The sequence below is a fragment of the Micrasema longulum genome, unplaced genomic scaffold, assembly GCF_059751315.1.
Source record: "Micrasema longulum isolate JH-2025_06_02 unplaced genomic scaffold, ASM5975131v1 h1tg000281l, whole genome shotgun sequence".
Lineage (NCBI taxonomy): Eukaryota > Metazoa > Arthropoda > Insecta > Trichoptera > Brachycentridae > Micrasema > Micrasema longulum.
In genome coordinates, this window is record NW_028277485.1 from 1,350,596 (window position 1) to 1,365,117 (window position 14,522).

The 14,522-nt window shown below is 32.1% G+C and overlaps 1 protein-coding gene and 1 pseudogene across 9 annotated transcripts in view; one reads left to right on the forward strand and one right to left on the reverse strand.

The window, feature by feature from the left end:
- The window catches only part of trio (trio Rho guanine nucleotide exchange factor), a 492,673-nt gene that overhangs the window by 208,278 nt on the left and 269,873 nt on the right, over positions 1–14,522 (reverse strand). For all 9 annotated transcript variants that reach the window (XM_088224402.1, XM_088224401.1, XM_088224400.1 and 6 more), the window contains one exon: positions 13,271–13,517. In XM_088224402.1, the coding sequence (XP_088080528.1) occupies positions 13,271–13,517 (247 nt within the window). The remainder of the gene's footprint in view (positions 1–13,270; positions 13,518–14,522) is intronic.
- Positions 14,193–14,522, forward strand: part of LOC148282877 (uncharacterized) — a 56,766-nt pseudogene continuing 56,436 nt past the window's right edge.

Consider the following 14,522-nt stretch of genomic DNA (forward strand, 5'->3'; position numbering starts at 1 on the left):
AGATTTACACAGTAAGAGAATTTTTCATAAAGAGTACGTTTATTTCTAAAAGCCGAACGAAAATCGGATAATTTATACGCAATGAAATTCTTCAATATCGGAAATACGTTAACGTGTCGATACTACGTAATGAATTAGGTAATGTTCAACTGTCTAAAAGTTTGAACTGACGAAACTCATTAGTCATGAGAAAGAAAACCGTTTATATAGTAATTGAAAATTCATTAGCAAAATGTTTCATACACAATAAAATTGGTTCAATACCAAATGCTGTGTGGAAATGTTTTAACCTTGCGACACTTAGAGAAATGCAAAAATGAACTTTATTGCATAAACAGGCAAAAGTTTTTAAAAGAAACTAGGTATTTAGAATAAAAATAAGGTTAAGACAGAAATAGCGAAAATCAATTAGTGTAACATGTCTCTACAAAACTATAATGTATACCACAGTAAAATTAACCTCATTTGATAGTGATATCCGGCATTGGCAGTATTCATAATGAATATCTATGCATGTTAGTAGCGATAAAATGTAGTTTTAATCCATAAATAAATATTATTCTAAGTAAAACGAGTTATACATTGATTTGACGTATATTAAAATCACTCGATAAAATAATTATGCCAACCGTTTCGAAAAACAACGAATATATACAAATTTATTTTTATTGTAAACCAGGCGAGAGGAGTGTGCTTGAAAACTTTGGTGATGGCTTCAGCCAGACGACAGAATTTGATTCAGGATACGACACTAGCCGATGTAAGGAGTATCGCTTTACCTACATTTAAACTACTGGGAGTCTTCCTTAATTCTGACCTCTATCTTGACGCTCAAATTAGCAGGACGATAAGTGCATGCGACTACCAGCTAGGACAAATTAAATGCATAGGTAAATAATGCCACCCGTCAATTAATAAAGGCGATTGTAGTGTCTAGAGTCGATTATTGTATTGTAACCCAGGTCTACCGATGAATAAAATGACTCGCTTACAGTCTATATTAAATGCCGCATGGAGACTTCTTTTTAGAATCAGTAATTTAATAGCAATATATATTTTAATCTTAAGTTCAGTCATATACTCCACTACTTCGCGAATTATACTGGCTACGTTTGCCACAGAGGGTGGAATACAAACTCTGTTGGTTTATGTACTCGTATAAATCACTGCAAAACGCAGCTCCGAAATATCTTTTTTTAAATTTTTTAATTTATTTACTTAAGTTAGTTAATATTACATTGTATATTAACTAATATATTTACAATTATAACAAATACTTATTAAATATTTCTTACATAACTACATTATTACAATAAACATAACATTTTTTTTTTAAATCCGTAAGTTTTCTTTCATTCTTCATACTTTCAGGCATCTCATCATACAGTTTTAACCCTTTATACATTAAGCTATTTTGTGATTTTGTTTTTTTCTTAAGTGGTAGTCTTATCCTATTTCTATTTCTTGTCCTATATTTATGTACATTTCTATTTAATATAATTTCACTTATAAAATACTTTGGCATGAGATTATTAAACACTTTATATATAAATACAAATACATTATACAATAGTCTTCTAAGGGAACCCGTGCATTCCATATGAACAAGCTAAGAGACGACTTACGTTTAGATAAGCTAAATCTACGGTTAGAGGAAAAGTTATTATACCTATACGCAACCAGCGCTCTAAATTCAGTGAACAAGCATTTGCGGTCCAAAGCCCTATATAATGAAATGTTCTCCCAGCAGAAGTACAAAATTGTGAAAGTGCAGTGATATTTTGGAAAAAAAACTTAAAACTCGCTTTTTCTCTAAATCATTTGAAAAAATCCGTAGCATGTGACAACAAAATAAATTGTTTTATTTAAAGTTGAAATTAAATTGGTATTCATAGACCCACTTTATAAACAGCCCTTGAGGTATTATATTACGAAAATGGCGCTATATAAGTAATCCATAATAATAAGCTTATTCGTAATTATTTCAAAAACGAAGTAGTTAGCAAAAGAGTCAAAGTGTTCGTTCGTATGTAGCGGAAACGAAAGCAAAACAGGTTTTTGACTGTCTTAAAGTGAGATATGAGATACGAATGAACTTGAAAAACAAAAGAATGACATGCTTAGGGGTCTGAACTGCATGCTGCATGCTGCATGCATTAATCAAATTTGCATTAGAAACGAAACGCTCAATAGCGAATAAACATTAAGAAATAATATGCACATATTTGACAACTCCTCAATATAAAAAGAAAAGAACAAACTATTAAGTCCAAAACACATTGTGCAATGATAAATAAATAAACAATATTTATTTGTACAATTGTAAATCACAAATAGATAAAAATTTACATTATTTAGCCAATTTCGATAGCGATTTAAGTCGAAAAATAGAAGGTTTTTTCATATGAAAAATTAGAATGAAAACACAAAAATACTAAGTACATTCATTAAACATAAATGCACCGATTTCATAATAATCTTTAGTAATATTTAAAAGTTCAAATTAATTGAAGGAGCAGATCAGAGCAAATACCGGATCTTAACTATAATGAATTGCTATGGTTATCAAAGCTTTTCACTGTCAAGTGTAATTAGCTAAAGGTTGAAGTTAAACACGCATATTCCCTAAGCCTCGGGATTTTCAAATGGTTTGTTTTCATTAGCAAACGTCAGTAAAAGATGAAAGAGAATTATTACAGAATTGAAGAAGTAAGCGCAGAAAATATTGTAATTCAGTTGCGGAGTCGAGAAATAAGTGAGGAGAGTTGTGAAAATAACGGAGGGTCGCAATGGAAATAAGGGAGAAAATGGCACAAATAGCGCGATTAATAAGAACGCCTCTCACAAAGAAGACAGCAAAGCAAATTACTGTAATACTAAGAAACACTGACAAATTAATAATATCAACACTAATAACACTGGAAGTGTAATTTCAACTGCATTATGAAAAAACAAGGCTACAGGAATATTACTGTAGCAAGGTCATTTCGCTATAATGAAAGAACAGGCAATAATGAAAAAATAAAATGAAATTATTACGAAGTGTACCCTAAAGGCACAAGAAATTTTCATTAAACAAACATCCTTGGGTCCGATTATTTTTTAAATATTTTCGATTGGAATACAAACAACATAAAGTGTCGGTACAGTACAAACTGATGTAGTTTTTGAGCCTTGGAGAAAAAATTCAAATAACAAAGATTATAGTAAAATAATTATACTAATAATAACGTAGTTTAAGATAACGATACACTTATTGTTTTTTACTAATAATAAAAAGAAATTGATTTAAAATATTCATTTTATGATAACGTTTTTAAAATCGTTTTTTGACGCTAAAATATTTGGTAATATATACTTAATTTTATTTGGACGTCAAAGCACTTAATTTTTTTCAAACCGACAATTTTACATAGAAATTGTTGGTTTAAAAAAAATCTTCTACCCTAATTTTCCCGTATATTAGGCATATCTCAGGCACATCGAAGACTTTAAAAATTTCTATAGATTTTGAGGATGTCTGTTGGTGCTGATATTAAATTGAAACTATTAAAAAATAACCAAAATTAATTTTATACAACGGTTTTCAAATCGATTCACATATATTTAAAATATAAATTAAACATAAAATAACGTATAATTCCAAATACATAGAAACGTTATTGTAAAGGATTTCATATTTTATAAACTCTGAAAACTGTTTTCAGTGAATTGCAAAAAATATTTTCTAATTTTATAGACACAGGTGTTTCTGTGGAGATCAAGGAAAACTTATTTTGTCGATTTTTATTCTGATATATTTCGGATACAAAACAATATCAGCAAAAAAATTCCTAGCATTCTAGAGATGATAGGAACAAGAATTAATTAACCAAAAGTAAGGCGGCGATAATGAAAAGTGAAGGTCAAACAAAGCAATGTCTAAGATCTAAGATCTCAAGTAACACGGAGACAACACAACATGACACTCTTATTTATAATTTTAAACTAGCAGGTTATATATTTCATTCAACGTGATTTCCGTGGTTTATCCTTTTAGGTGCAGATATAATCTATTTTCAATAGCGCCAGCAACTGCAAAATGACTTGTCAAAGATTGGGAAATTTCATACAAGCAAAAATTATCATTTCGATGGATCCATATTTTTTTTAAATATAAAAATATTTATATAAAATAAATATTAAGATAAAAAAACTTTAAAATGTTCTATCCTATCCCTGAATTATTGACTGAAAGCAAGACGCGCGGCGCCGACGAGGGAAAAAAGAGTCCGCTTTTTGGCGACCGTTAAGCTAGGGTTTCCTAGGACAGCGGTGCCCGTATTTTAACGGCCGTAGTGAACGGTGATGCAGTGGACAGCCGTCGTAAAGGTGACTAGAGTGTGGTTTTCTAGGAAAACGGTGTTATCAACAACATTTAACACCGTTTTCCATTTAACACCGTTTTACTGCATCACCGTTCACTACGGCCGTTAAAATACGGGCACCGCTGTCCTAGAAAACCCTAGCTTTAGTAACGTATGTCGCTAGCTAGCACAGACAATAATTTATGTATTAAAGTAAAAAATATAAAGTACTGACCATTTAACATAGGAGCAGGAAATATGACAGTAGGTACCTACGATAAAAAAATACTAAAATAGGTAGGCTTTAAATTTAAAAGAAATCCTTCCCTGAATAGATAAAATCAAGCTTATTTTATTTTATTTTATTTGGGAAATCAACAGTTCTACATACATATTTTTAGTAAACAAACAGATATAGTGTATAAACTCAGAACTAATAACCGATTTCCACATAATATACAAAGTTAGTACAGAAAATATATTACATACCAAATAAAAACATACAATTTATACATATAAAAATGTTATTTTCATGGACTCAATAATCAAAGATTTTTTAAATATTTACTTTAAGAACATTAAGTTACTGTAAATTGGGCGGGATAAAGACAAAAATGCTTGAAGAGAGGATAAGAAGGGGAGGGGAGATGTACATATTTATTATTATAATGTCTACTAAGTTACATAATACATTTTTAGTGTAAATTTTAAATCTGACAGAGTGATGTTTGTGTAATCTATATTTTTAAATTTTGTATTGTACATTGAAAAAGTCCTACGAAAAAAAGCATTTTTAACAAACGATGTTTTACTTATTGGTACATGAAACAGGTGGTACCGTCTACAAATCCTGGCTGGCACATGTATTGTTATTAAACCAAGCAGCTCTGTACAGTCAACCATTCCTGCCATAATTTTGTAAAGCAGTAGTTGGTCCGCACACTCTGCGGTATTGTAAAGAAATGATTATTAAAGCAGTTATGGGAAATTTTAACTGTTTTTTTGCCAGCCGTGACTTCATATGATTTTTTTAACAATTTATCAAACATCTGTTAGTTTTGAATATTCCATTCTATTGAACTCAGTCAGAGGAGAAAAAAATTACATGAATATCCTGAAATTCGAAAAAATGCAATTATTTAGTTTTTTCTCGTGTTCACTTCATATGATATACTATACATGCTTAGAATACGAATGAACTTACATCAAAATAGCAATGATTGCAATGGAATACAAGTGGGGCTCTATGACGCCTTTGAACCCAGCTACATAATTGTATGTATTTTGCTTTAGAAAGACAGACGCTCGTTAGCGTACTCCGTCACTGCACTATGAAAATACACGCATACAATGACGCGACCTTTAAAACGAACAATTTTGATATTTTGTTCTGTGAGCAACTTACAATCAAATCAAATATATAACCGTACTAACGAGAGGTCGTAAATTTGCAGATGGGATTGAACCCATCATCCGAGAGAGTATAATAAAGCACATCCTCGGTGCAAATAATAAGAATTATCGAGGGAAGAAAAATTCAATTATTTCATTTATGCGATTGAAATTTTCAATAAATTACATTGATTTCTAATGGAGTTTTTCCGAGTTGTTATGACGTGCCAGTGCGACAGCATTGAGGCAAATCATCTAGGCTGGTGTTTTTTTTGTGTATTCTGTGCAATGGTTTTGTTGAGAATAACCGTACGTACTTTACCCCAGTCTTCGTGACCAGAATTCAATTTCCACCCAAAAATTAAAAGCAGAACTAAAACTTCCTTCATTGAACGGCAGAAGAGAAATTAGTTTTTTTTTTATCTATTTGATTGTCCAGAAATTGTACAAATAATAAGGTATCATGAACCACAAAAAAGTACAAGGCAACCCCAACTCGATTCCATTTTCTAATAGTGAGTTATTTACAACTCGTTGAAAATGGCCCTCAAAATTAAATATTTGGGTAAATCATAAGAACGCAAATATTTATTTTTCATTAAAAAAAAAAAAAAAAACAAATGATACAGAAAGAAAACTGCCTACGTCAATTACAATAACATTATTAATGGGCTGGCAATTCTTGCTATTACTGATATTTTTAGCACTTCACAAATAAAAAAATGTCTAGAATCTCAATTTCGACGTTAAGAATTTTTAGTTTTCTCTTCATACATAAGCGTATTTTATACCTTATCTAAATTTTAATTTTACATTTTAATATAATTTGTTTATTTCATTTTTTATTATCACGTGCACCAATGTAGTAGGCATATTTGATTTTGTGTTATACTGTGTACAATAAAAGGCGGTAAGCCGTGTAAAATAATAAAAAAAAAACTACCCAGTATGTTTTCATACATCTAATAAGTTTAATACAATTTAAAACAGTACACGATTCCAAATGTTCGAAAGAAATTGAAAGGCAAAAGAAACGAACGTTATGTCATTTACTTGAACTCGATAAATAAATTAGATTATTTGGAATCTTGATGCGTCCATATAACGTTTGAAGAGCTGATCGCGCAATGTCATTTTTTTTGCATAAGCTATCATCAATATTGAGTTGTTTTGTACAGTTTTATGATTTTTTAAGCGTCCATCTGTATTAATTAGTATGCTAGATTTTCTTAATCAAACGCTATTATGTTTACACTGCAAGGTTTATAAGTTCATAAAAAGTTATTAAGGCCTATAGAGCACGTAAAATAATATACCGTCCGTGACATTATACAGGCGACGCGTTGCGATAAGCCGCCAGAAAATTTGACACGGGAATACAATTATATCCAGGCAGAGGAAGTTCGTGGGAAATTCGTAAATCGAAACACCTTCCTTCCGATTGTTAGGAACAACTTCCTACAATCTTAACATTGCGTGGGGTTTCATTTAAACATCTGACTTCAGGAAATATATATATCTGATTATACAGGGGTTTGAGGGAAAATATTCCACATAAATTGACAGTACAATTACCGGTAGAAAACGAGAAAAATGTCGGATAAATACTTCTTCTTCTTCTTTTCCACGTCCGCTCCTAAGTGGAGCATGTGGACATCACCAGTTGCCTCTAGGAGACCCTATCGCCAGCCGTATTTTTGCCTCTTCCCACGTCAATCCAGCGCTCCTTAATTCCGCCGAATAAAGTCTAAAGATCGTCATTGACGGCCTTCCAGGACGGCGTGAGCCCGCAGGTTTAAAGAAGAGACAACTTGGAATTAGGTTTTCCTGAGGCATGCGCAGCACGTGTCCAAGCCAGGTCCACCGCCGCATCTTCAATACGTTATGGCAGGCTGCTGCGTCCGTTCTCGGACTTCAATGTTAGTTATAAAATCGAACCACCTTTTACCTAATACTCTTCTCAAGCACTTACTCTCAAAACTCAGAAGTTTGGTGTTTTGAGCTTTGGTAAGGTGCCAAGATTCGCACCCATATAAGAGTTGAATAATTGGCTAATAAATACTAGTCACACATAAAATGATTAAAGAAATAGATTAAAATTTTAGATACATGATCTTAGCTTAAGTACACCATGTATTATTTTCTGTAATGTATTTCTTGACATGAACTCATTTTTATTATGTATTTTGTATGTTGATGTATCATAATATTTATAAATGTATTGATTTGAGTATAGAAGAGTCCTGACTTAAAACGGAATTATCTAAAAAATCAGGACATAAAAAAAATATAATTGTACCATAGTAAAATTAGTCGCGGTTAATTTTGTCGGCCTCGTAGTGTAGTCGTCAGCGCGTTTGCGTAGTATGCAAGAGGTCTCGGGTTCGATTCCCGACATGGTTGACATAAAATATTTATTTAAAAAGGTGTTTTTACACTAGAATATTTAATTGTTCCTGAAAGGGAATGATGACGATGAAAATTTATGAAATAAAAATAATACTAAAAGGCGTTGAAAAATTAAACATCAAAAGTGAAGAAAAACTAAAATGGTTAGTTCGTGTGTTATTTCAATATAAAAATAAAATATTGGACTAAGTGCATTTCAGACTATTGTATTAAAATAACGTAACTTTACTTTGGGAAAGCACTTCTTCCATCGTCGGGAAATACAAAACTCGTTGGAAGGAGTACTCTTCCGAAAGTAAAGTTGTTTTATTTAAATATAATACAATTATACGTGTAACAATAATAACAATGTTTCTTTTTTATAATAACTTATCGTAAAGTGTTACGAAGTGGATGACGTTTCAATCACTAAAACAATTATAAATATAATTATAACCTTATACCTCGTACACAATTAAAGTTAGCGGTCGAAATAAGAATTGCCTATACTTAATCCTATGGAATTTTACAATTACTTGTAGGAAAAAAACGTTACGGAATCAGCGAACGAGAAGATTTGATAAGATCGGAAGAAGAAGAAGATACAGAAAATATCGAGTTCATACGTTCAACATTTTGGAAATTCTAATTCCGCAAAATCTAGTTTACAACACTTGAGGATTTATCAATTTCAATTAATATTCTGAATAAAAAAACGATTAAATACTTTTAAAGAAACATGTTTGGCATTAATTGTATCTTTTCCAGGTGAAGTTTTTATAAGTTAAAAATAGGTACAGACAATAATGCACATTTCTAGTAGCAACGTAAAATATTTCGAATAGTCAAATTGAATTTTTTTTTTTTTAAATATATTTGGACCCCTGTATTTAGTAGCCTTACGTGTCATGTACAAGGCTAAGGTACTCGGAAAAAAAAAGTTTTTGTTTGTCTTGGAAATGGGATGTTCGATCACTGATTTTGGTTTATTACCTTTATGAGTCCAATCACCATTGTTGCAAAGTTCAAGAACAATGGCGCGTGATAACTACTTTTTACTACAGTGTGGATATCTGTTACGGATATTCCATCTTTCCTGCATTCTACTTCAAGATTATGGCGTTGCAAACTGAAAAATGGGCACTGAAATAACAGATGTTCTATACTCTGTGAAGAAATATCATCGCATGGACAATAGTCATCATTCCTTAATTTAAACCTATATAGATAACTTCTCATAGCTCCGTGTCCGGTAAAAATTTGGGTCGTTTCGAAAGTACTTTGGTGATGATGACGGAAGTTTGCTGCATCAGCCAGCGTTGGGAAAAACATTTTAGTGATTTTACCTGCAGAAGAAACGCGGTAATGATTCTCCCAACGCTGCTGCGTATTTTGTTTTATACAGCGTTTAGCAAAGCTAAGGGGAAAAAATGAGAAAAAAGTCTAATTGAATTAAAAAATGCAAAAATTTAGAGAAAAATTAATTAACGAAGTTAAAATTAATTTTAACGCTACAAAACATAAAAATATTAAAGATCTTTCGGAAGAAAACAAAAAAGGCGACGTGACAATTTAATAAACAATTATTGATTTGTGACATCAATATGCTGCAAGGCACAGTATATAATATTACACGAGAAATAATTTAAATAATTTTTATTCGTAAACACATGTTCTGATTGTATTTGGTTCTAAAGATGTATCGACAAAGCGCGAATATATTATGCAAAACATTTTATCCTATTGTCTCAATAGGTAGACAACCGGTAAAGGAAAACATTACCAATTTTTTAATTAAAATTATTTATTGACAATTCTTGATGGAATTCCATTGTAATGATGTAATATTTACATATAAGTTAATTATTTAAAAATACTTGGTACACTTCCACTTACTTATTTTGACCAATTAGCGCTTTCACCCTCTAATGGGCATCTTCAGACTGGTAAATATTATACAGTGTAAGGGTAATTTATATAAAACAAAATATTATCTTAACACTTAAGGTAATATTTTGTTTTACATAAATTACCCTTACACTGTATAATATTCACCAGACTGAAGATGCCCATTAGAGGGTGAAAGCGCTAATTGGTCAAAATAAATAAGTGGAAGTATACCAAGTATTTTTAAATTAATAACTTGTATGTAAATTTAAGTTATTAACATCATTACCAATTTTCACTTTAAAATATTCAAAGATTGATCCATTCTTATGCGAGAGATTTCCTTTCATGAGGAAACTTAATTTAACAATGACTTAGTAAATACTTTTAAATTTGTTGCAACAGTGAGGGAAAACATATTTAGGGAAATGTGGATGTTTAAACATAGGAAAAATAGTGAATGTTACACAGAGTGTAAAGTGGCAACCTAAACCAGCCAAGGATAATTCACAAGGCCTGTAAAATGCTTAGACTTCCATGTTCCTTTCTCAAAAATGTTTTTCCTCTTAGTTGCAACAAATTTAAATCTAAATAATGTCCAAGGGAGGAAATCCAGTATGTTTACAAACACAAGGACATAATCAAAATGTTGTAGTAAATACTTCGTTTTGTCTACGCAAATTGTCGGCCTCGTGGTGTAATGGTCAGCGCGTTTGCCTACCATGCAAGAGGTCTCGGGTTCGATTTCCGACATGGTTGATGTAAAATATTTATTAAAATGGGTGTTTTCACACCAGAATATTTCATAGTCCCTGGACTGGTACCTGGAGCGTAAGACTGATCATCTTACCTTCATGTAACAAAAACGATCGTGATACACTGCGATTGGTGTACCGATGCAGTGCCCTATGCACCATTAGGTGCAGAAAGGGAATGGTGATGGTAAAAAAAAAGTCAATAAAAAAATAAAATTATTGGTTCGTTTATCTATGAAAAATGAAAAGCAAAAAAACAAAGGTTTTCTTTGTAAAATTACACCCATTAGTTGACCTGGTACCCAACGAAGTAAGATACTGGGTTATAATGACCTATTTGTTTAAAACCAAAAATAATTAAGCACTGTGTGAGATAATACAAAATGATATAAGAAAATAAGTCACAAAATAACGTTAGGTTAATCAACAAGTCTAGTATGCGGTTAACTCTTTATAGCAGTGGTATTCAACCAGCGGCCCGCAAGGTTTTCACCGCAACGCATGCTTATGCATGCTTAGTTGCATACCTATTTATTGATTTATTCATATTTTTCGCTTACAAACTACAATTAATAATAAAAATAATGTGACCTCACTGGGGTTTCCCGTGCCGAGGACACTTAACAATTTAGTTTTTTGAAATTACATTTGAGAAAAAACAAAGAAGTTTAACTTTAAAAACAAACATAAATCACAAATATTAAAGACAGTTTTAAAAACAAGGTATTTATGTAAATCTATATGATTTATATTACAAAACACACAATGAAAATAACAAAAACCTAACATAAGCTATACAGTTGTGGAGCAGTTGATTCAGTATTGGTATGGGCGAATGAGACAATCCATTTTACTTCTACCTAGCTCCACTATCCATTTTTTAATAGCCTTTTTTAACATTTTCTCATTACTAATTGATTTAATAGATAGTGGAAGTAGGTTATAGATTTTAATTAAATAATACTCAAAATCCTTTTGTCCGATTATCGATTAAATTGCAAACAAGCAATATTAGAACCTGAACTGCTTTTTTTAAAATCAAAACTCTAAAATGAATAAATGCGCTATTACAAATTTAAACTGAATTAGAAAACGGTTTGGCGATTCCAAAAAGATCTCATGTAAAATTGAGATTTTCGGAAACCTCTTTGCAGTGGATACTGGTGATAAATACTTGATATTTTTGATGGGAGTTTGCCTTCTGAAAACTACGAGAAGTTAAAAAGGTTTTCAAATAAAATGCATTATTGTGTTTAGTAGTAAATACAGTATTGGGAAAACTTTTTCAATTCTGAATCACCCAAAAACAAGCACTGTTCTCGGTTATCAGATTCACGTAAGACGCAATCTATGTGTTTCTACTTTTAAAAAATCAAGTTTATGTAAAAAAAGACATGCGAGTGAAACACAGTTACAAAAATCTAATTGATTTTATAAACAACATTAAATGTCGAAAAAATATATAACGAGCGTTTTTTTTAATTCTAGGAATGTATATTGTTATAACATATGGCCCAAGTGCGACTTGCACTGATCCCCGATCTGAAATATTTGACCCTCTTGGATCTAAAGGTTGCCGGCCCATGCCTTATAGGACAGCGGCAAATATTTATTTCTAATCAAAAATAATTGATTTCTAACATCTCAATGACATGGGATAACCACTCAGAAACACGCGACGAGAATTATTTTGTAACTTTTATTTTTTAAGATTTGTCTTCAGAGGAATTAGCAAGATCTTCAACAAAAGGGATAATCGGCAAACATTGCGCTGAATCAGCATAGGACAATACCGTATCAAAATAAATGCCAAACTGTGGGACAGAAGTGATGAATCGGAAACATGTTTAAAATCCACTTGATTTTTAAACCATTCCAATAAATTAAGAGGTAATGTTGAACGGTCTGATAGAAGTTGCCAAGCTAGTTTGGAATCCAGACTTAGTTAGAAATAGTACGAATTTCAGATTATTGTTTCTCAGTTTGGCAGCTCTCGGGTTGAGAAATGGGAGACTCTCATGGGTGCCCCATAAAATGATAACCAATATTTGCGGAATTCTCGTATTTTACAGAATGGTTGGTAATTTACAAATATCGTTTGCCGTCCTTTTCTGTCAGAGATTTAGTGTTCCCGCTATTACCCTTCACGTTGTAATTGTCAAAAGTTGTATTAACAATTCATTCACTTTCACTTAATCAAATTGAAGTAGTTAATAAATTGCAGAAGAAAGTAAACAAAAATATTTTGCTTTACGAAATAATTTTGTAATTTCGTTGTTCATTTTAATTGTTGGATTTCTACCTCTGTCAAAATTAGACTTGTGCGGTGAAAAGGAAAGTTTATTTTTTACTCCACACTGTAAAATACTACCAAACGCACCATTTCCTCTCGACTCCTCTCTTCGGCTATTTTCAGAGAGCAGCAAAAGAGCGTCTTCCGCAAAAGCGACAATGGTGCACCCAAGTAACTAAAAGAAATGAAAATTTGAAGGGATCACTCACCGTTCTGCTGTACGTCGGCGTCAGCGCGCCGCGACGGGCTCGCGGGCGGCGCCGGCTGCGGCTTGAGCGCCGAGCACGGCACGAGGCCCTCGCGGGCGGGCGCGCCGTCGGCCGGCGCGGCGCGCACCAAGCTCCAGTCGGCGCGCGCCTCCAGCACCTCCACCTGCTGGCCCTTCTGCACGCTGAGCTCGGCGGGGCCGCCGGCCACGTGGTCCGCCACGACCCACGTCATCTCCGGACCGCCCGTCTGCGAAAATAAGAAAATTCACTTTTAGAATTAGGCTATCGAAGTAACTAATACGCGCTAAAATTATTCTGCTAGATAAAATAAATTCATTTAGAAAAATATCAAGCATGTCAAAAAATATCATAAAATAATGAAATTAATAAATTTAACGGTAACTCTTTCAAAACCCAATCATTTTTATTCAGTTAGATCACCTTATAATTGAATTGATTATAATTAACATGAACCTATAATCGCTAAGATTAGTACACCTAGTGGTCTATTGGTAGATTTCGAGGACTCGGTACCTTTCATGCTTTCTTTTAGGTTAAGTGAGAGTTGTAAATAAATTCCTTTTTATTTTGAAGATATTTAAACAGAGATAAAGAAACAATTATAAAAAATTCAGGCTTATACACAGTTACGACTTATTATGGACCATTTACCATCTTGCAAATGTTATGTATGTCAAATTCTTTCAATTGATTTTCGTTCTTTAAAAGAGCTGATATTCAATTAATTGACTTTAAATTACTTGCTACAAAATCGATATTATATTTATTGTGTGTACATAGTTATTATTACTCATTGTACGCACAATTATAAATTGTAGGCAAGTACAAGTTCTGTAGTTTAAACGTAAATATTTAAGGATATGTTTATGTAGAAACAAAGTCGGCATTCCAAAATGATGCCATGCCAAAAAGCCTGTGGCAGTTTGCTCGCGCGAGGTAAGCAAAGGTATTATCGTGTCATAAAACATGAACGTGAGAGATAATGTCATATATAATAAATTTTACAAGAATACTTATATATATTTTATTTTTTTTATTTTATTTTATCTATTTCGAATACAAACAGATGTACAGGTTAAATGAATAATTAAAAAAAAAAAATTATATAAAATGTATACATAGTAGGGCCTGCCATCCAATTATATGTATTCACTAAATACTACTGTAATAAAGCGACGACGGCTTGAAGTTTAAACTATATAAATAATAAATATACTATATATTAAAATAA